Genomic DNA, 24,068 nt, shown 5'->3' on the forward strand with positions numbered 1-24,068 from the left:
AGAGACATACATAGTATGCATTTTTGAGTAGGAGAGATGGCCAGAGGGCGTTATTGAATTGTGTTAATTGATAGGTGTGTGAAAGAGAGACATTTGGATGTTAATGTGTTGAGAGGGGCAGCTGGAGGGATGTCTGATCACTCTCTTGTGGAGGCGAGGGTGAAGATTTGTAGAAGTTTTCAGAAACAGAGAGAATGTTGGCAAGAAGAGAGTGGTGAGAGTAAGAGAGCTTGGAAAGGAAACTTGTATGAGGAAGTACCAAGAGAGATTGAGAGCTGAATGGCAAAAGGTGAGAGCAAATGATGTAAGGGGTGTGGGGGAGGAATGGGATGTATTTAGGGAAGCAGTGATGGCTTGCGCAAAACTTGCGCAAGACTCCTTCTTCTGTTTCCCCTTTTAGTAAGTTAAATACAAGTAGGGGAGGGTTTCTAGCTCTCCGCCCTTGCACCCTTTAGTCGCCTTCTACGACACACAGGGAATACATAGGAAGCATTCTTTCTCCCCTATCCCCAGGGGATATATATATCTTATATATATAGTAACTGGAAATTCCAGATAAAGAATAAAGTAATTTGGTGAATAAATAGGTGGAAAGTTGGTTAAATGAATTGGAAATGAAGTGGACACAGCATGCTATGAGACAGGTTAGACAGGAAAGATTTAATTGGGTGTTGTTGCTACATATATAAAAGCAGGCTAGAAGCAAAACAGATGATGACATGGTTAAGCCATGTTAAATGTGAGACATTGACAGTAAATATACCTGCCAGAAACACAATTGATATAGTGACATACACACTGCCTAAGACTTGGATGGAAGAATTTTATAAGACCCTGATGAAAATGAAACTTTTGAGAGGTATAGATTAACCTTAGCCAGTAATATTTTGGTTGAGACATTTTTATTAAAGTAGTTTAAAAAATGGATTTTGGATGCACATTTATATATAAAATGTAATAGAATTTATCAGCAGATGGAAGTGAACTGGGAGGAAGTAAATTTATTTGTTCATACATAAACCAACAAGGAATGAAAACACATTAGACATATTTTTTTATGGTTGGTACCACACTTATCCCAGATTTTGACTCTAGCAAAATTTTGATTTCTGATCATAATATCATTGAAGTAATCACTTTTTACAAACTTTAAACCAAAGGAATCAGATAAGTTGTATTAGACTTATGTGAATTGTTTTACCTAAATTTCTACCATGACAAAATAAAGTGGACTCTGATTAATTTTTACTTATTTTACTTGAATTTCATAATTTTTACTTATTTTACTTGAATTTTCATTGTTTAAAGACATTATGTTTTTGGATGTTATAATATTTTGTTTGTGCATTTGTTTCACTGAATAATACTTCACTGGTATGTGTGAACTGATTCATCCATAATACTTGTCTCTACAGTTAATCGATTTTCTAAGTTTCTGGATGTAAATCTAATATTCTTTTTAACCAATTCTCTGTTTTGTGGCTTGTTCCAGGTATGTGTTATCTACCTTAGAGCAGCTGATAGCAGATGATTATATTCTGGTGTACCTTGCTGGAGGGACCCCGAGATCTAGCATGCCTAACTTTCACTGGCTAAAGCGAGCATATCAGATGATTGACAGGAAACTACGGAAAAATTTGAAGGCCCTTCATGTAGTGCATCCAACATTTTGGGTTCGAGCTGTGGTAGCATTTTCAAGACCATTCATTAGGTAAGAAAGTTTTTCATATCCTACATGATGTCTTGTCATTAATGGGTACACATAAGGTTTTTGCATGGTTGTTCAGTGAGTTGAAATTCCCATTGAAGACTTCTTTTACCCGTTAATCACTCCAACCATATACTTCCACTCCTTGTGTACCCATTGCCTCTAAATATTTACAAATTGAGATATCTTGCCACAACCCAAAAGCAAAGTTCTTGATAGGGTTATTGGGAGGATGGAATATGGGTATTGAATACCTTCAGAAGACCTATTATACACGATTGTCCTCCAGGCTTGAGAGAGGAAGTGCATGTACCTCTGTTGTGTTGCACTTAGCATTGCTGACCATGATGAATTTTTGGGATGCCCAGGTTCAAGCCCACATAGATTTAAATCCTGATTATGTCTGTTAGTCCACGTAGGGGATACTCAATAAACTGGGTACTCTGCTTATACATGGGTGATTATTGGTGTTTATACACCAAGTCATGAGAAGAAAGATAATAAGAGGCAAGTGTTTTGGGAGCAGCTGAGTGAGTGTTTCAGCAACTTTTGTGCACAAAACCTGGGATTACTTATGGGTGATTTAAATGCGAAAGTGAGTAATGTGGCAGTTGAGGAAGTGATTGGTGTACATGGGGTACTCAGTATTGTGAATGGAAATGATGAAGAGCTTGTGCATTTATGTGCTGAAAAAAGACTGGTAATTGGGAATACCTGGCTTAAAAAGATATTATTTTATTATTATTATTATTTTGCTTTGTCGCTGTCTCCCACGTTTGCGAGGTAGCGCAAGGAAACAGACGAAAGAAATGGCCCAACCCACCCCCATACACATGTATATACATACACGTCCACACACGCAAATATACATACCTATACATCTCAATGTACACATATATATACACACACAGACACACACATATATACCCATGCACACAATTCACACTGTCTGCCTTTATTCATTCCCATCGCCATCTCGCCGCACATGGAATACCATCCCTCTCCCCCTTCATGTGTGCGAGGTAGCGCTAGGAAAAAACAAAGGCCCCATTCATTCACACTCGGTCTGTAGCTGTCATGCAATAATGCCCGAAACCACAGCTCCCTTTCCGCATCCAGGCCCCACACAACTTTCCATGGTTTACCCCAGACACTTCACATGCCCTGATTCAATCCACTGACAGCACGTCAACCCCGGTATACCACATCGATCCAATTCACTCTATTCCTTGCCCACCTTTCACCCTCCTACATATTCAGGCCCCGATCACTCAAAATCTTTTTCACTCCATCTTTTCACCTCCAATTTCGTCTCCCACTTCTCCTCGTTCCCTACACCTCCGACACATATATCCTCTTGGTTAATATTTCCTCACTCATTCTCTCCATGTGCCCAAACCATTTCAAAACACCCTCCATATCCAGGCCCCACAGAACTTTCCATGGTTTACCCCAGATGCTTCACATGCCCTGGTTCAAACCATTGACAGCACATCGACCCTGTTATACCACATTGTTCCAATTCACACTATTCCTTGCATGCCTTTCACCCTCCTGCATGTTCAGGCCCCAATCACTCAAAATCTTTTTCACTCCATCTTTCCACCTCCAATTTGGTCTCCCACTTCTCCTCATTCCCTCCACCTAGGACACATATATCCTCTTGGTCAATCTTTCCTCACTCATTCTCTCCATGTGCCCAAACCATTTCAAAACATCCTCTTCTGCTCTCTCAACCACGCTCTTTTTATTTCCACACATCTCTCTTACCCTTACATTACTTACTCGATCAAACCACCTCACACCACATATTGTCCTCAAACATTTCATTTCCAGCACATCCACCCTCCTGCGCACAACTCTATCCATAGCTAACGCCTCGCAACCATACAACATTGTTGGAACCACTATTCCTTCAAACATACCCATTTTTGCTTTCCGAGATAATGTTCTTGACTTCCACACATTCTTCAATGCTCCCAGGATTTTTGCCCCCTCCCCCACCCTATGATTCACTTCCGCTTCCATGATTCCATCCGCTGCCAGATCCACTCCCAGATATCTAAAACACTTTGCTTCCTCCAGTTTTTCTCCATTCAAACTTACCTCCCAATTGACTTGACCCTCAACCCTACTGTACCTAATAACCTTGCTCTTATTCACATTTACTCTCAACTTTCTTCTTTCACACACTTTACCAAACTCAGTCACCAGCTTCTGCAGTTTCTCGCATGAATCAGCCACCAGTGCTGTATCATCAGCGAACAACAACTGACTCGCTTCCCAAGCTCTCTCATCCCCAACAGACTTCATACTTGCCTCTCTTTCCAAAACTCTTGCATTCACCTCCCTAACAACCCCATCCATAAACAAATTAAACAACCATGGAGACATCACACACCCCTGCCGCAAACCTACATTCACTGAGAACCAATCACTTTCCTCTCTTCCTACACATACGCATTTTGCTTTGTCAAAGGGTGTTAGATTGTGTTAATTAATAGGTCTGTAAAAGAGAGACTTTTGGGTGTTACTGTGCTTAGAAGGATGTCTGATCACTATCTTGTGGAGGCAAAGGTGAAGATTTGCAGAGGTTTTCAAAAAAGGAGAGAAAAGGTTCGGGAGAAGAGAGTGGTGAGAGTAAGTGAGCTTGGAAAGGAGACTTGTATGAGGAAGTATCAGGAGAGATTGAGGATAGAATGGCAAAAGGTAAGAGCTTATGATGTGAGGGGAGTGGGTGGGGAATGCAATGTATTTATGGGAGCAGTGATGGCATATGCCAGAGGTGCATGTGGCATGAGAAAGGTGGGAAATGGGCAGATTAGAAAGGGTAGTGAATGGCAGGATGAAGTAAAGTTGTTAGTGAAAGGGGTATTTGGATGATACAAGGAGGGAGTGCAAATGACTGGTAGATATATAAGAGAAAGTGGCATGTCAAGAGAGGGTGAAAGGGTTGGAAAAGAGATAAAATGAGAGTTGGGGTGAGAGAATCATTAAACTTCAGGGAGAATGAAAAGATGTTTTCGAAGGAGGTACATAACATGCATAAGACGAGAGAACAAATGGGAACATTGGAGGGGGCAAGGTGGGTATTAATAACAGGTAGTTATGAAGTGAGAAGGAGATGGAGTCGGAATTTTTAAGGTTTGTTGAATGTAGGGTGTTTTGGTCGAGGTGGTGTGTTAAGTGTGAGAGGGTTGGAGAATGGTTGGTTAAGAGAGAAGAGGTAGTAGTGAAAGTTTTGTGGAAGATGGTATTGCCGTTGAATTTATTAAGAAAGCGGGTGATGATGTTTATTGGTTGGTGAGGATATTCAGTGTATGTGTGGATCATGATGAAGTGCCTGAGGATTGGTGGAATGCATGTATAATGCCATTGTACAAAGGCAAAGGGGAAGGTTCAAACTGCAGAGGCATAAGTTTGAGTATTCCTGGGAAATTGTGTGGGAGGGTATTGATTGAGAGGGTGAAGGCATGTATAGAGCATCAGATGGTCTAAGAGCAGTGTGGTTTCAGAAGTGGTAGAGGATGTGTTGATCAGGTGTTTGCTTTGAAGAATGTTTGAGAAATGCTTAGAAAAACAGATGGATTTGTATGTAACATTTATGGATCTGTAGAAGGCATATGATAATTGATAGAGATGCTTTGTGGAAGGTCTCAAAAAGCATATAAGCATATGATGTGGGAGGTAAGCTGCTAGAAGCAGTGAAAAGTTTTTATCAAGGATGTAAGGCACATGTTTGAGTAGGATGAGAGGAGAGTGATTGGTTCCCAATGAATATCAGTCTGTCGCAGGGGTGTGTGATGTCCCCATGGTTGTTCTGATTTGTTTATGGATGGGGTGGTTAGGTAGGTAGATGCAAGAGTTTTGGAGAGAGGGGCGAGTATGCAGTCTGTTAGGGATGAGAGGGCCTGGGAAGTGAGTCTGTTGTTATTTGCTGATGATACAGCACTTGTGGCCGATTCGAGTGAGAAACTGCAGAAGCATTAACAAGGTAACACCAGGAAACGGGTGAAGAAAGATCCATCCACTCGTATACACAAACCCCCATATACATATCAACATTTACAGGCATATACATATATACACATGTAGACACCTTGATGTTGCCTGACTCTGGCAGGGTTTTACATACTCTTGGGAGTTTGTACTTCTGTTGATGAACAGACTAAATATAGACTTAGTCTGTAAAGCTCCTTTCACAACCATCTACATTATGTATTAGAAAATTGTAAAGTTAGTGAGATCACAGATGACCCTCACCAAATACTACAAGAAAAATGTAATTAATTAATTCATAAGTGTTCTGCCTTGGATACTTAAAATGTCCCAACCTTGTCTCTTGTAAATAGTTCCCTTGCTGTATGCCATTATGCATAATTGTCATTGTTCTGTGTTTGTAAACTGTTCATCTACCTTGGATATTTCTGAATTCAGTACTGCCCAATATTCTTAGTATTTTTCTTACCATGTAACTCGTAACTCGTTCGTTGAAGCCAAGTCCCTGGACTTTTTGTGCTATCATTATTCTCTTTTGTGCTACCTCCTACGGGATGGATTACACAATAAGTTTGCCACTCTTATGGCAAAAATCAATCTGCACTTGGTGTTTTACCATACATAGCTCTTTGTGTACTAAAGTTTCTAACACAGTTTCCTCTGCACCACTGCTTAGACAAACTGGAGCATGGTGTTGTGGTAACACTTCATTCCCTGATGAATGATAGGGTGTAGTCCAGGGTATCTCATTTCCCTACAAATAACTGCTCTTTTGGTCTGAATTGATTCTTGTTTGGAGCATAACAAAGAGTTCTTGGAGAGGAACAAGTTTCAAAGTAGGAGGTCCATTGCTGAGAAACAATCCAGTGCCTGCAGTCTCCCTAAATGTGTAACTTTATATTGCTCATAACTTCCTGTGGCTAGATATTAATTCAGATGTTTGTAACCACTGCTACGAAAAATTTCCACTGATACTTATTTAACTAAAGTAATTTTTTTGCTGCAGAGGTGATACAAGCCTTCCATCCATTAATTTACCCTGTTACCATTCATGTCCATCTATATGTTAAATATCAAGAGTACGTAGACTGTGTCTTGATAAAATTTGGTGATAGTCAAATGAAAATAGTTATTTGGCATATGATTAATCTGCTTATGGGATAACACAAATTTGAGCTAATTTTAGCTGTCCTAATTCTTTTGAAGTTTGATGTCCACACATTTGTAAGGCATTGCTTGAGAATGTAATCATAATCATGCGGCTTTATTATGTAAGAGTGGTAAAAGTATAATTTCTTTTACAGTACCAAGTTCTACCGGAAGTTAATATTCGTGAATAACTTAACAGAGCTTGCACAGATGGTGCCATTAGATCAGTTGGATATTCCTGATGCAGTTAAGCAGTGAGTACCAACAAATACTGATAATTTTTTGCTAATATGATAGTACTGTGATGCTTATGAAGGCTTGTTTTTGTCAATACTGATTTACAGTATATTAGTATTACTTCATGTTGCATTCTGTAAACCATACTCAGTTGTTTAATACTCAAGATCATTCTTATTTTGATATTTCAAGCTTCTTCAATAAGAAAGGTAAAGTTTATATTTAAAAAATTTTCGTAAACAATATTTTTTTTCATATATAGTTCAAGTATTAACTATTTGCTTATTAACATTTTTGGGTTTTCTTATAAAGCTTCCTGGCTTTTCATTTCATGAGATATATCCATTATAGCCCTAAGGTATCCTATGCCAATCAAACCTCATTTTAATTATGATTTTTATTACCAGTATTGTGAAGAGCATTTGTAGTAAGTTACTTATGAATATTGTTTAGAATTATAATGGTTTTCTTGTATTAGTATCTTAAACCACTTTAGTTAGAGAATTCAAGAATGGGGTTGTAATTAGATCTCAGTAAAATGAATAATTTAGTTCCTGTAATTTTATTTTGTGAATTCTTTTATCAGTAATCTGGTGTTTTTTGGTATCATGATAGCTTTTTTTTTTCACATACCAGTACTAGGTAATTTTTTTTAGTTCAGCTGTCTGTTTTTGCTATCATCATATAGTAATATTTCTTAGTGATGAATTACCAGGATAACTTAAAATATTTATATATACAAAAATTGAGTAAAAAACAAAAATGGCATACATCTTTCCTCAAAATATCTTGATTGTGCCATTAGGTCTGCTAAAGCAGAATTTTCACAGACATTTGAATTTAGGATTTTTTCCCCCCTCTCATGTGCTAAGTCCTTTGAGCATGAGAGATTCTGTAAGATACCTCAGAAATTCAGGGTTAGGTAAGGAAGCATTGATCTTCCCCACCCTTCACTAAGCACTAGGGTTGTAGTGGAGACATACTTGGGTAGCAAACCATATACACACCAGGATTGGGCTTTTTGTTAGAGAGAGAGAATGCGTTGTAATAGAAATTGTGGTTGAGAGAGTAGAGGAGGGTGTGTTGAAATGGTTTAGACATATGGAGAGAATGAGTGGGTAAAGGTTGACAAAGAGGATATATGTGGCAGAGGTGGAGGGTACAAGGAGAAGCAGGAGACCAAACTGGAAGAGGAAGAATGGAGTGAAAAATATTTTAAGTGATTGAGGCCCAAACATGCAGGAGGGTGAATGGCGTGCATGGAATAGTGAACTGGAATGTTTTTGGTATACTGGGGTCAGCATACTGAATCAGGGCACACCCTCTTCAGCTCTCTCAACCACACACTTAATTGCCTTGTTTCACTCTTACCCTTTCATAATTTACTGGATCAGACAACCTGACACCACATACTGTCCTCAAACATTTAGTCTCCACATCCACTTTCCTCTGAACATCCTGGTCTACAGCCATTCCTTGCATCCATATTAAAATTTTTAGACTACTATACCTTCAAACATAACCATTTTTGCCCTCCCAGATAACTATCTCTCCACACATTTTTCAGCTCTCCCAAAATTTTCACCCCCTTACCCATCATGTCTCTCACTCTTGCTACCATATTCTGTTCACTACCATGTCCATCCCAAGGTATCTATAACGCTTCACTTCTCCAATTTTTTTCTCCACTGAAACTCGCACCCAAACTAACCTGTCATTATATCCTGGTAAACCAAATAAACTTGTTTTTTTATATTTATTTGTTGTACATAATCGCTGTTTCCCACGTCAGCGAGATAGCACCCGGAAACAGACAAAGGATGGTCCATCCACTCAAGTATACATGTATATACATAAATGCCTACATATGCGCATATACATATTTATTATATACTTTGTTGCTGTCTCCCGCGTTAGTGAGGTAGCGCAAGGAAACAGATGAAAGAATGGCCTAACCCACCCACATACACATATATATACATACGCGTCCACACACGCACATATACATACCTATACATCTCATATATATTTATTTATTTTGTTTTGTCGCTGTCTCCCGCGTTAGCGAGGTAGCGCAAGGAAACAGACGAAAGAATGGCCCAACCTGCCCACATACACATGTATATACATACACATCCACACACGCAAATATACATACCTATACATCTCAATGTACACATATATATACACACACAGACATATACATATATACACATGTACATAATTCGTACTGTCTGCCTTTATTTGTTCCCATTGCCACCTCGCCACACATGGAATAACAACCCCCTCCCCCCTCATGTGTGCGAGGTAGCGCCAGGAAAAGACACCAAAGGCCCCATTTGTTCACACTCAGTCTCTAGCTGTCATGTAATAATGCACCGAAACCACAGCTCACTTTCCACATCCAGGCCCCATACAACTTTCCATGGTTTACCCCAGACGCTTCACATGCCCTGGTTCAATCCATTGACAGCATGTCGACCCCGGTATACCACATCGTTCCAATTCACTCTATTCCTTGCACGCCTTTCACCCTCCTGCATGTTCAGGCCCCGATCACTCAAAATCTTTTTCACTCCATCTTTTCACCTCCAATTTGGTCTCCCACTTCTCCTCGTTCCCTCCACCTCTGACACATATATCCTCTTTGTCAATCTTTCCTCACTCATTCTCTCCATGTGACCAAACCATTTCAAAACACCCTCTTCTGCTCTCTCAACCACACTCTTTTTATTTCCACACATCTCTCTTACCCTTACATTACTTACTCGATCAAACCACCTCACACCACATATTGTCCTCAAACATCTTATTTCCAGCACATCCACCCTCCTGCGCACAACTCTATCCATAGCCCACACCTCACAACCATACAACATTGTTGGAACCACTATTCCTTCAAACATACCCATTTTTGCTTTCCGAGATAATGTTCTCGACTTCCAAAAATTCTTCAAGGCTCCCAGAATTTTCACCCCCTCCCCCACCCTATGATTCACTTCCGCTTCCATGGTTCCATCCGCTGCCAGATCCACTCCCAGATATCTAAAACACTTTACTTCCTCCAGTTTTTCTCCATTCAAACTTACCTCCCAATTGACTTGACCCTCAACCCCACTGTACTTAATAACCTTGCTCTTATTCACATTTACTCTTAACTTTCTTCTTTCACACACTTTACCAAACTCAGTCACCAGCCTCTGCAGTTTCTTACATGAATCAGCCACCAGCGCTGTATCATCAGCGAACAACAACTGACTCACTTCCCAAGCTCTCTCATCCAGAACAGACTGCATACTTGCCCCTCTTATCAAAACTCTTGCATTCATCTCCCTAACAACCCCATCCATAAGCAAATTAAACTACCATGGAGACATCACACACCCCTGCCGCAAGCCTACATTCACTGAGAACCAATCACTTTCCTCGCTTCCTACACGTACACATGCCTTACATCCTCGATAAAAACTTTTCACTGCTTCTAACAACTTGCCTCCCACACCATATATTCTTAAAACCTTCCACAGAGCATCTCTATCAACTTTATCATATGCCTTCTCCAGATCCATAAATGCTACATACAAATCCATTTGTTTTTCTAAGTATTTCTCAGTATTTCTATACATCTCAACGTATGCATATATATATACCCACTCGGACATATACATATATACACATGTACATAATTCATACTGTCTGCCCTTATTTATTCCTGTTGCCACCCCACATGCATGAAATGACAGCCCTCTCCCCCTGCATGTGCGTGAGGTAGCGCTAGGAAAAGACAACAAAGGCCACATTCGTTCGCATTCAGTCTCTAGCTGTCATGTATAATGCACCGAAACCACAGTTCCCTTTCCACATTCAGGCCCCTCAAAACTTTCCATGGTTTACCCCAGATGCTTCACATGCCCTGGTTCAATCCATTGACTGCACGTCAACCCCGGTATACCACATCGTTCCAGTTCACTCTATTCCTTGCACGCCTTTCACCCTCCTGGATGTTCAGGCCCCAATCACTCAAAATCTTTTTCATTTCATCTTTCCACCTCTAATTTGGTCTCCCACTTCTTGTTCCCTCCACCTCTGACACATATATCCTCTTTGTCAATCTTTCCTCACTCATTCTCTCCATACGACCAAACTATTTCAAAACACCCTCTTCTGCTTTCTCAACCACACTCATTTTATTACCACACATCTCTCTTACCCTTTCATTACTTAATCAAACCACCTCACACCACATGTTGTCCTCAAACATCTCATTTCCAGCACATCCACCCTCCTCCGCACAATTTTATATATAGCCCATGCCTCGCAACCATATAGCATTGTTGGAACCACTGTTCCTTCAAACATACCCATTTTTGCTTTCCGAGATAACGTTCTCGACTTCCACACATTTTTCAACGCTCCCAGAACTTTTCCACCCCTCCCCACCCTATGATTCACTTCCGCTTCCATGGTTCCATCTGCTGCCAAATCCACTCCCAGATATCTAAGACACTTCACTTCCTCCAGTTTTTCTCCATTCAAATTTGCCTCCTAATTAACTTGTCCCTCAACCGTACTGTACCGAATAACCTTGCTCTTATTCACATTTACTCTCGGCTTTCTTCTTTCACACACTTTACCAGACTCAGTCACCAGCTTCTGCAATTTCTCACCTGAATCAGCCACCAGCGCTGTATCATATACATATATGCCCACATATGCATATATACATGGGATGTATTTAGGGAAGCAGTGATGGCTTGTGCAAAAGATGCTTGTGGCATGAGGAGCCTGGGAGGTGGGCAGATTAAAAAGGATAATGAATGGAGGGATGAAGAAGTAAGATTATTAGTGAAAGAGAAGAGAGAGCCATTTGGACAATCTTTACCGGGAAATAGTGCAAATGACTGGGAGATTTATAAAAGAAAGAGGCAGGAGGTCAAAAGAAAGGTGTAAGACTTTAAAGAGAAGGCAAATGAGAGTTGGGATGAGAGAGTATCATTAGATTTTAGCGAGGATAAAAAGATGTTTTGAAAGGAGGTAAATAAAATGTGTAAGACAAGAGAACAAATGGGAATATTGGTGAAGGAGGCTAATGGGGAGGTAATAAGTAGTGGTGATGTGAGAAGATGGAGTGAGTATTTTGAAGGTTTGTTGAATGTGTTAGATGATAGAGTGGCAGATATAGGCTGTTTTGGTCGAGGTGGTGTGCGAAGTGGGAGGGTCATGGAGAATGATTTGGTAACAGAGAAGAGGTAGTGAAAGCTTTGCGGAAGATGAAAGCTGGCAAGGTTGCGTGTTTGGATGGTATTGCAGTGGAATCTATTGAAAAAGGAGGTGACTGTGTTGTTGGCTGGTTGGTAAGGACAGTTAATGTATGTATGGCTCGTGGTGAAGTGCCTGAGGACTGGCGGAATGCATGCATAGTGCCATTGTACAAAGGCAAAGGGGGTAAGGGTGAGTATTCAAATTACAGAGGTATAAGTTTGTTGAATATTCCTGGGAAATTATATGGGAGGGTATTGATTGAGAGGGCGAAAGCATGTACAGAGCATCAGATTGGGGGAAGAGCAGTGTGGTTTCAGAAGTGGAAGAGGATGTGTGGATCAGGTGTTTACTTTGAAGGATGTATGTGAGAAATACTTAGAAAAACAAATGTATTTGTATGTAGCATTTATGGATCTGGAGAAGGTATTAAGAACATATGGCATGGGAGGCAAGTTGCTAGAAGCAGTAAAAAGTTTTTATTGAGGATGTAAGGCAAGTGTTCGAGTAGGAAGAGAGGAAAGTGATCGGTTCTCAGTGAATGTTGGTTTGCAGCAGGGGTGCGTGATGTCTCCAAGGTTGTTTAATTTGTTTATGGATGGGGTTGTTAGGGAGGTGAATGGAAGAGTTTTGGAGAGAGGGGCAAATATGCAGTCTGTTGTGGATTAGAGGGCTTGGGAAGTGAGTCAGTTGTTGTTCGCTGATGATACAGCACTGGTGGCTGATGTGGGTGAGAAGAACTGCAGAAGCTGGTGACTGAGTTTGGTAAAGTGTGTGAAAGAAGAAAGCTGACAGTAAATGTGAATAAGAGCAAGGTTATCAGGTACAGTAGGGTTGAGGGACAAGTCAATTGGGAGGTAAGTTTGAATGGGAAAAAACTTCAAGTGTTTTAGATATCTGGGAGTGGATTTGGCAGCGGATGGAACAATGGAAGCGGAAGTGAGTCACAGGTGGGGAAGGGGGCAAAAGTTCTGGGAGCGTTGAAAAATGTGTGAAAGCGAGAACATTATCTTGGAGAGCAAAAATGGGTATGTTTGAAGGAATAGTGGTTCCAACAATGTTATATGCTTGCGAGGTGTAAGCTATAGGTAGGGTTGTGCGGAGGAGGTTGGATGTTTTGGAAATGAGATGTTTGAAGAGTGTTACGTGGTGTGAGGTGGTTTGATCAAATAAGTAATGAAAGGATAAGAGAGATGTGTGGTTGAGAGAGCAGAAGAGGATGTTTTAAAATGGTTTGGTCATATGGAGAGAATGAATGAGGAAAAATTGATAGAGGATGTATGTGTCAGAGGTGGATGACATGGCTATGGAGGAACACTCGAGTGGGAAACTAAAGAAGCTGTTGTTTGAGTTTAGGAGAGTGTATGAAAGGAGGAATTTGAATGTTAATGTAAATAAGAATAAGGTTGCAAGGTTAAGCAACTAAAATATGATCACACTGTTTGTAGCCTCTAAATGAGATGTGTTCTTAACACCATTTTAAATTTAGTTTTAATGATTACTTTTGTATTAGATGTGCTGAAATATGTTTGTATTTCAATAATCAGATATGTTAGCATTTTATTTTATTGGCATTTAATGCATGTTTGTGCACATGAATGAGAAAAACCTGTTTTGTATTTCAGGGCGGACTTTGAGTTGATGATCCGAGAGAAGAAGAAGAGCCTTGGGAAGAGAAGGGCATATTCTCTTACTGCAAGATGAGACCTTATGCTCTGATAACCATTTTTATTCTTAAAGTCTAAAGGTTAACACTTTGTAAGTATTGAGACAAAGATATATGGTGAATTACTGGAAGGTATTGAAATGCAGATAGAAACTTGTGATGGTAATGGCAGTATTATTTTCTGCCAGAAAATATTCTGCACCAAGTTTAAAAGTTGCAGTCACTTGCTTGAATGTATGAATGTACATAAAGGTTTTTCAGCTGAGTGACAGCACTGCTTTTTTGATGTTTGAAATTATGATTACCAAGTTGCTATGTAGATTTCATCTTTGTGAATATCACTAAGGAAGCTTTTATTTATCAATAGTTTCATTTCTTGAATATCAGTCTCATCAAACAATCTTAAGCATTGTTAATACTGGACCTTCCTTACCTCACATCCAAAATGTGAGTGAGGTAAACCTTTAGTTGCCATATTTAGAGAATGGGTGAGAACCACATAAATTCATCCCTACTCTCTTTAAAACCTCAGACTATGCACTTGTTATATTGTATATAAAACTGTACAGATTAATAAGATTATAATGGATATATGCTGGAGGATATGATGATTCTCATTGAAATCTTTGTATCCCTTTTCATGTTGGCAAACTCTCTGCTAATGTAATATTGTGTATGTAACTTATCCTGCAGCATGAAATTAAATGCAAAGACTACCTTACTATCTTAGCTACTTTACCTATAGCATTTCAGTCTCTCTGTTTGTAAGATGTGAATGGACGAGTTGAAAATTGAGTGTGTAAACATTTTTGAAAACAAAACAGCATTACGTTTTTTCATTGGTTTTGAATAACTTATTTCACTTACTGACAAACAAATTTCAAAATTTGCATTAGAAATCTTTGTATATAAGGATTGTAGAAATTTTTTTACATTCTTGAGCCATTCCAAGGTTGTATGATATGAACTAGTCTCATGTGATTCCACCTAAAGCTTTATCATAATTTAACTAATATATATATATGAATATATATATACTTGCACTATTCTGAAAATGAGCTGATATTTGGCTAATTGATACAGCTTTAAATCAGCTCATTTACAGTTACAGAAAGTTAGTCAAGGATATTTTGTTCGAGTTGGTTATATGTTATTGTTAGATGGCTTGTACGATGGACTTTAGGTCAAGGTGAAATATGCACTATATACATTGCGTGTTTTAATATGCAATGCTCTGCATTTCAAGATGTATATTTATTTTCTTTTACATAATAAGAAATGGCCTGACCAATAAATTGGAAAACCGTTGCCCTTTTATTTTGAAAGACTTTCCTCGCATGGCTGTAGAATATCTCTAATTGAAAACTCCCATTGATAAAATCAATAGTGTTTAGAAAGCATGGAAAACTTGAATATAATTCATGTTTGCTATTTCCCTCATTAGCAAGGTGTCACAATGAACACAGAGAAAAGGATGGTTGCAGCCATTCTCTGGCTGTTATGTGAAATACACTGAAATCACATCCCCCTGCACACAACCACATCCAACAGACTTGTTTGTGGTTTCCCCTGGCCCCTTCATATACCCTGGTTCAGTCTTTTAACATGTTTTCCCCTGTATACCACATCACTTCAGTTCACACTATCCCATGCATACCTTTCACATCTGCATGTTAAGGTCCTAAGCACTCAAAATCTTTTTCATTCCATCTCCAATTTGGTCTCCTTGTCTCCTCTATTTCTAACACTCTTATCCTCTTTGTCAACCTTTCCTCACTCATATTCTCTGTCTGAACATAACAAACTACATACAAAAACAAATGTTCTAGGCATAGGTCAAATTTGAAACAACCAAAACCATTTCCTCAGGATGGAAACAATGAATCCATGTAAGTCAGATTTATTTTCTGGTTTAAAGCTGAAAGGAGTCCTGCTGATGAGTGTACTTGGGCCTGAACAAATTTTTTATATTTGTAACAAAGTCAACAATAATACATATGCAAGGTTTTCACAGTACTCTGATACTGGTAAGTGAAGTGCATTGTTTAGATACCATACTTTCTTGTAACTATATACATCTCTGATGCCTGTCTCCCCAGGGAACTCCCATCAAGGGGGTTGCCAAAGAAAAAGTCCACTTATCCCTCCTTACATGCCTCTCTCACATATACCATTTCATGCATTCTTCAACCGTTTGTCTCCCTCCAGTACTCTTCCCCACTATTCATGTCTTGATGAAGTATCTTTGAGTGAGTGCGTATCCTTTCTTGTGTATTTCATACTCGTCTAAAACCTTGGAAGCATATCTCGGTGCAGCCCATCTTTAAAAAAAGAAGCCTTTTGCTCTCCCTTTGGTGTTTCCAAAGTTTTTGAAATCTCCTTAATTCTTTTTTTCTTAACACTTAGTCTCATTCATGTCTTTCATATTGACGGCACACCTTTTGCAGTACAAGGTCCACTGGTGGTCTCTCTTGCATGAATCACTCTTGGTCCTTCTTTCTCAGGAATTTTGATTAATGTTCTGTTGTGACCCTTGATGCAGCCTGATCATGTGCTATTTAACCCTACTTCCATTGGCTATTTTGCTTTCTCTCTTCTAGTGTACAGCTTTCCTTTTAGTCAAAGCTGTTGGAAAGACTCATCCTGCAAGCAATAGTAAATCTCAGGATTCTGTCCTATTGCTTAGCCTCTTCCATTCCTTCATGAAAGATATTTTTTCAGCTTTTAACCTTATTCACTCTGACTCTTCATACTACAACTCTCTTTCCCTCCTTCCTGACTCAAATAATTATTCCTTTTCTTGCACTTTTCATCAGATCTGCATATCATCTTGGAAGGTGAAAGCAGTAACCTAGTTAAATTCAACACTGCAAAAATGCAATTTCTTGTATATTATATATGTATTTTATTTTTTATTTTGCTTTATCGATGTCTCCCATGTTTGCGAGGGAGCACAAGGAAACAGACGAAAGAAATGGCCCAATCCACCCCCATACACATGTATATACATACACGTCCACACACGCAAATATACATACCTATACATCTCAATGTACACATATATACACACACTGACACATACCTATATACACATGCACACAATTCACACTTGTCTGCCTATTATTCATTCCCATCGCCACCTCGCCACATGTGGAATAACATCCCCTTCCCTCCCTCATGTGTGCGAGGTAGCGCTAGGAAAATACAGCAAAGGCCCCATTCGTTCACACTCGGTCTCTAGCTGTCATGCAATAATGCCTGAAACCACAGCTCCCTTTCCACATCCAGGCCCCACAGAACTTTCCATGGTTTACCCCAGATGCTTCACATGCCCTGATTCAATCCATTGACAGCACGTCGACCCCGGTATACCACATCGATCCAATTCACTCTATTCCTTGCCTGCCTTTCACCCTCCTGCATGTTCAGGCCCCGATCACTCAAAATATTTTTCACTCCATCTTTCCACCTCCAATTTGGTCTCCCATTTCTCGTTCCCTCCACCTCCGACACATATATCCTCTTGGTCAATCTTTCCTCACTCATTCTCTCCATGTGCCCAAACCATTTCAAAACACCCTCTTCTGCTCTCTCAACCACGCTCTTTTTATTTCCACACATCTCTGTGTGGCGAGGTGGCGATAGGAATGAATAGAGGCAGACAGTATGAATTATATACGTGTTTATATGTATATGTCTGCGTGTGTATATATATGTATACGTTGAGATGTATAGGTATGTATATTTGCATGTGTGGACGTGTATGTATATACACGCTTCTCATGCCACAAGCATCTTTTGTGCAAGCCATCACTGCTTCCCTAAATACATCCCATTCCAACCCCACTCCCCTTACGTCCTTAGTTCTCACCTTTTTCCATTCTGTACTCGGTCTCTCCTGGTACTTCCTCACACAAGTCTTCTTCCCAAGCTCACTTACATTAGAAAATGTAATTCCACTCAGCAGTTTTTTCAGCTATCACAGACTCCCCACTGCTGCACATTAGCCTTCTAGTGTTCCAGTTAACACTCGTTTATACATATAATTTCTGGCATTTTTCTCTAGTATACCTGAATTCATAAAATATTTGTCTAAACGACTTTTGAAGGTATTTATAGTCTTAGCACTCGCTACATCTGACAGTAACTTATTCCAGTGCTAAACACACCTATAGGAAAAGGAGCTGTTTCCTATGTCCATACTGCATCTTTTAGCATTGTTTTATTCCATTTGTCCTGGTAGCCGTATTTTTTTGTATTTCAATAAGATGTTTATTTAATTTATCGAACTTGTTCAGAATTTTGTCACAAATCTTTGTACATACTCTAATTTTTCCTCGTCTCTTTTGATGTTTGGGGACCAAAACTGGATTACATATTCAAGGTTTGGTCTTGCTACAGAACTATAAAGTGTGAGAATTGTGTCTGGTGTCTTGTAAATTATGTTCTGGGCTATGAAACAAAATATTTGTTTATCTTTTTTACATACTGTCTAGTATATTTCTGATTGTTGCTAATGACAACTCCAAGGTCCTTTTCATCATTTACTTGAGTCAAAGAGTTTCCGAATAGTTTGTAGTCATGACATTCATTCTTGTCTCCAATGGGCATAACTTTACACTTGTCTACATTAAACTTCATCTGCCATCTGTTTGACCACTCTGCTAGTAAGGTGAGATCTCTCTGAATCATTTCGCAGTCCCACCTGTTTACAGCTCTACCTCCTAGTTTAGTATCGTCAGCAAATTTTGAGATCTTGGATGTAAGACTGAATTCTAGGTCATTAATGTATATCATGAAAAGAACTGGGTCTAGGACCAACCCCTGTGGCACACCACTCATTACATCTAGCCAATTTGAGGCTTCACCATTTAATAATACTTGCTTTCTTACGGTAAGCCAGTCACTGATCGATGTACAGGGTTCTACACCAATCCTGTGTGCTTTAAGTTTGTAAAAGTCTCATGAGGTTTTATCAAAAGCCTTTTGGAAATCTAAATATACTATATCAGACAGTGTGTGAGGTGGTTTGACCGAGCAAGTAATGAAAGGGTAAGACAGATGTGTGGTAATAAAAAGAGTGAGGTTGAAAGAGCAGAAGAGGGTGTGTTGAAATGGTTTGGACATGTGAAATGAGTAAGGAAAGGTTGACAAAGATGATATGTGTGTTAGAGGTGGAGGGAACAAGAAGCAGGAGACCAAATAGGAGGTGGAAGGATGGAGTGAAAAAGATTCAAGCAATTGAGGCTTGAACAGAGAGGAGGGCGAGAAGTGTGCAAGGAACAAAGTGAATTGGAACGATGTGGTATACCGGGGTTGACATGCTGTCAATGGACTGAACCAGGGCATGTGAAACACCTGGGGCAAACCATGGAAAGGTCTGTGGGCCTGGATGTGGATAGGGCACTGTGGTTTTAGAGCATTACATGTGACAGCTAGTGAGTGAATGAGGCTTTTTTTCTTTGTTTTCATGGTGCTACCTCTGATGCACGGAGTGGCAATGCTATTAACTCTGGGGTGGGGTGGTGCCGGGAATGGATGAAGGCAAGCAATTATGAATATGTACATCCATATATGTTATGTACGTGTATGTGCATGTATGTATGTATTTGTGGGTGGGCCTTTCTTCATCTGTTTCCTGGCACTATCTCTCATTTTCCACTATTTTATTTTTCGACATTACAGTTCAACCCTGTAATAACGGACACATTTTAGATATATCCACATGCTCGGCTCTATTTTGGAAACCTAACGCAATAAACAGGAAAATGTGCCTAATAAAAGCTCAGGGTGCTGTATACAGGTAGGTGCTAAAACTGCTTTTCTTCTGAGCAGCTAGTCCATCCTATAGGGATCTTTCATACCATTATGGATTACTTTTCACACCCCTGTGGTGGTTCTTCCATATCTCTTGCCTTAATAATTCTCAAGTCATGCCCTAACCATTACTCTCCATCTATTATGATGATGCTGCTCCCACTTATTAGTTTGGTAATTTGGCCCCTGCTCTCATAAAATGTTTATGTATTCCAGCCACTAAGGCCTGAGACCTGCCACATGAGGACTGACCCTTATGATACCAAACCCCTTTCCCTGTTGGTATTGCCTGTTGGTCAAGCTTCAGATGACAACGGATTCTCAGTCAGCAGAGAAATGCACTACATGGGAAATACACTTAACAGCCCATATGTACATTGTTTAATATGAACTGAAATCTGTTTTTATATCAGGTTGGTAAGGTAAAACAGTAAGAAGGCTCTCCACAACAATAGCAACAACAGCCAGCAGGAAAAAAAAAGGAAAAACCATGCTTTGATGAATTTAATGTGTCAGAAGTGGAGGGGACAAGGAGAATGGTGAGAACAAACTGGAGCTGGAAGGATGGAGTTTAAAAGATTTTGAGTGATTGGGGCCTGAATATGCAGGAGGGTGAAAGGTGTGCATGGGATAAGAGTAAATCGGAATAATGTGGAATACTGGGTCGACATGTTATCAATGGAGAGAACCAGGGAATGTGAAATTCTGAGGTAAACCATGGAAAGGACTGTGGGGACTGGATCTTCTACTCAAACATTTCATTTCCAACAAACCCACCCTCCTTCACACAGTTTTATCTAGAGCCCAAGCCTCGCATGCATATATTGTTGGGACTACTAGATCTTCAAAAATATCCACTTTTGCTTTCCCAGATACCGATTTCTCTTTCCACACATTCTTCAAGGCTCCTCCAACCCTCCCCCTTACCAACTTTATGACTTGCTTCCACTTCCATGGTTCCATTCACTGCCATATCCACTCCCAGGTATCTAAAACACTTCACTTCCTCAAATTTTTTCTTTAAAACACTCCAACGAACCTGTCCCTCAATTCTGCAAAACCTAACAACTTTGCTTTCATTCACATTTACCCTCAACTTTCTCCTTTCACACACACTTCCAAATTCAGTCACCAACTAATGCAGTTTCACACCCAAAGGTGTATGCAAACAACAACCAACTTCCCGGGCCTTCTTATCACCTACAGCCTGCATATACTCAGCCCTCTCTCCAAGCCTCTTGCATTTACCTCCCTCACCACCCCATCCATAAATAAATTAAACAACTATGGTGACATCACACACCCTTGCTACAAACCAACCCTCACTTGGAAGCATTCACTCTCCTCTCATCCTACTCATACATGTGCCTTAAACCCTTGATAAGAACTTTTCACTACTGCTAGTAACTTTCCTCCCACACTTTATGTTATTAAGACCTTCCACAAGGCATCTCTATCAACCTTATCATATGCTTTCTCCATATCCATAAATGCCACTTACAAATCCATTTGTTTCTCTAAATATTTCTCACACATCCTCTACCACTTCTGAAACCAAGCTGTTCCCCCCCAGTCTAATATCAGTGCTATATATGGCTTCACTTTCTCAATCACTACCCTACCATAAAACAAACAAACTTATACATCTGTAGTTTGAACACACCTTTATCCTCCTTGCCTTTATAAAATTGTTCTTTTTATGTATTTTGCCAATCCTCATGCATCTCACTATGATCAATACATACAATGAAAACCCTAATCAGATAAAAATAGTCATCTCCTTTCTTAATGAATTCAACAGCAATACCATCCATTCTAGCTGCCTTGCCACATTTCATCCTACTTAAGGCTTTCATTACCTCTACTCTCTCCACCAAACCACTCTCCATGACACTCATTTTGCATACCATTGTAACCCAAACACCTACATCAGCCACCCTATCATAAAACACATTTGACAGTCCTTCAAAATACTCACTCCATCTCCTTGAATGTGTTTGATGATAGAATGGCAGATTAGGGTGTTTTGGTTGGGGTGGTGTGCAAAATGAGAGAATCAGGGAGAGTGGTTTGGTGAAGAGAGAAGAGGTGGCAAAAGCCTTGCAGAAGATGAAATCCAGTAAGGCGGCAGGTTTGGATGGTACTGTTGAATTTATTTAGAAGGGGTGACTGTTTTGGTGATAAGGATATTCAATGTATGTGTGGATCACGGTGAGGTACCTGAGGATTGGCAGAATGCATGCATAGTACCATTGTACAAAGGCAAAAGGGATAAAGGTGAGTGTTCAAACTACAAAGGAATAAATTTGTTGAGTATTCCTGGAAAATTGTATGGGAGGCTATTAAGAGGATGAAGGTATGTACAGACTTATCAGACTGGGGAGGAGCAGTGTGCTTTTAGAAGTGGTGCAAGGTGTATGGATCAGGTGTTTACTTTGAAGACTATATGTTCTTTGTCTACTTCCTGGCACTACTTCACTGACACAACAAATGGTAATCAAGTATATATATGACAGCTAAATAACAGATGTAAGCCTGTGTGGCCTTTCTTAATATGTTCCTGGCACTACTTCACTGATGTGGAAAATGAGAATGAATTAAGGATGGAGTGAAAAAGATTCTGAGTGAGCAGGGCCTGAACATACAGGATGGTGAAAGGCATGCAAGGAATAGCGTGAATTGGAACGATGTGATATACCAGAAATGACATGCTGTCAATGGACTGAACCAGGGCATGTGAAACTTCTCAGGTAAACCATGGAAAGGTCTGTGGGGTCTGGGTGTGTATAGGGAGCTGTGGTTTTGCTGCATTACAAATGACAGCTAGAGACTGAGGGTGAACAAATGTGGCCTTTTTTGTCTGATTTCCTAACACTACCTCCTGAAGCAGAGGGTAGCGATGCTGCTTCCTGTGGGGTGGGGTAGCGCCAGAAATGGAGCAAATGATGTAAGGGGAGTGGGGGAGGAATGGGATATATTTAGGGAAGCAGTGATGATTTGTGCAAAAGATGCTTGTGGCATGAGAGAGGGTAGTGAGTGGTGGGATGAAGAAGTAAGATTGTTAGTGAAAGAGAAGAGAGAGCCATTTGGACGGTTTTTGCAGGGAAATAGTGCAAATGACTGGGAAATGTATAAAAGAAAGAGGCAAGAGATCAAGAGAAAGGTGCAAGAGGTGAAAAAGAGGGCAAATGAGAGTCAGGGTGAGAGAGTATCATTAAATTTCAGGGAGAATAAAAAGATCTTTTGGAAGGAGGTAAATAAAGTGCATAAGACAAGAGAACAAATGGGAACATTGGTGAAGGGGGCAAATAGGGAGGTTATAACAAGTAGTGGTGAGGTGAGAGGGAGATGGAGTGAGTATTTTGAAGGTTTGTTGAATGTGTTTGATGATAGAGTGGCAGATATAGGTTGTTTTGGTCGAGGTGGTGTGCGAAGTGAGAGGGTCAGGGAGAACGATATGGTATACAGAGAAGAGGTAGTGAAAGCTTTGCAGAAGATTAAACCTGGCAAGGTGGAGGGTTTGGATGGTATTGCAGTGAATTTCATTAAACAAGGGGGTGACTGTGTTGTTGACTGGTTGGTAAGGATATTCATGAAGTGCCTGAGGATTGGCGGAATGCATGCATAGTGCCATTGTACAAAGGCAAAGGTGATAAAGGTGAGTGGCCAAATTACAAAGGTATAAGTTTGTTGAGTACTCCTGGGAAATTATATGGGAGGGTATTGATTGAGAGGGCAAAAGCACGTACAGAGCATCAGATTGGGGAAGAGCAGTGTGGTTTCAGAAGTGGTAGAGGATGTGTGGATCAGGTGTTTGCTTTGAAGAATGTATGTGAGAAATACTTAGAAAACAAATGCTCTGTGGAAGGTTTTAAGAATATATGGTTTGGGAGGTAAGTTGCTAGAAGCAGTGAAAAGTTTTTATCAAGGATATAAGGCATGTGTATAAGTAGGAAAGTGATTGGTTCCCAGTGAATGTTGGTTTGCAGCAAGGATGCGTGATGTCTCCATGTTTGTTTAATTTGTTTATGGATGGGGTTGTTAGGGAGGTGAATGCAAGAGTTTTGAGAGAAGAGCAAGTATGCAGTCAGTTGCAGATGAGGGCTTGGGAAGTGAGTCAGTTGTTGTTCGCTGATGGCTGGTGGCTGATTTGGGTGAGAAACTGCAGAAGCTGGTGACGAGTCTGTTAAAGTGTGTTAAACAAGAAAGCTGAGTAAATGTGAATAAGGGCAA

At 40.0% G+C, this 24,068-nt stretch overlaps 1 protein-coding gene across 4 annotated transcripts in view; it reads left to right on the plus strand.

Annotated features, from left to right (window-relative positions):
* LOC139764117 (uncharacterized) overlaps positions 1-15,326 on the plus strand; it is a 133,584-nt gene extending 118,258 nt beyond the window's left edge. For all 4 annotated transcript variants that reach the window (XM_071690622.1, XM_071690621.1, XM_071690624.1 and 1 more), the window contains exons 8-10: positions 1,493-1,711; positions 7,012-7,110; positions 13,978-15,326. In XM_071690622.1, the coding sequence (XP_071546723.1) occupies positions 1,493-1,711; positions 7,012-7,110; positions 13,978-14,056 (397 nt within the window). In that variant the 3' untranslated portion in view covers positions 14,057-15,326. The remainder of the gene's footprint in view (positions 1-1,492; positions 1,712-7,011; positions 7,111-13,977) is intronic.
* The last annotated feature ends 8,742 nt before the right edge of the window (positions 15,327-24,068 follow it).

This window comes from Panulirus ornatus, chromosome 48 (genome assembly GCF_036320965.1).
Source record: "Panulirus ornatus isolate Po-2019 chromosome 48, ASM3632096v1, whole genome shotgun sequence".
In the NCBI taxonomy this organism is placed as follows: Eukaryota; Metazoa; Arthropoda; class Malacostraca; order Decapoda; family Palinuridae; genus Panulirus; species Panulirus ornatus.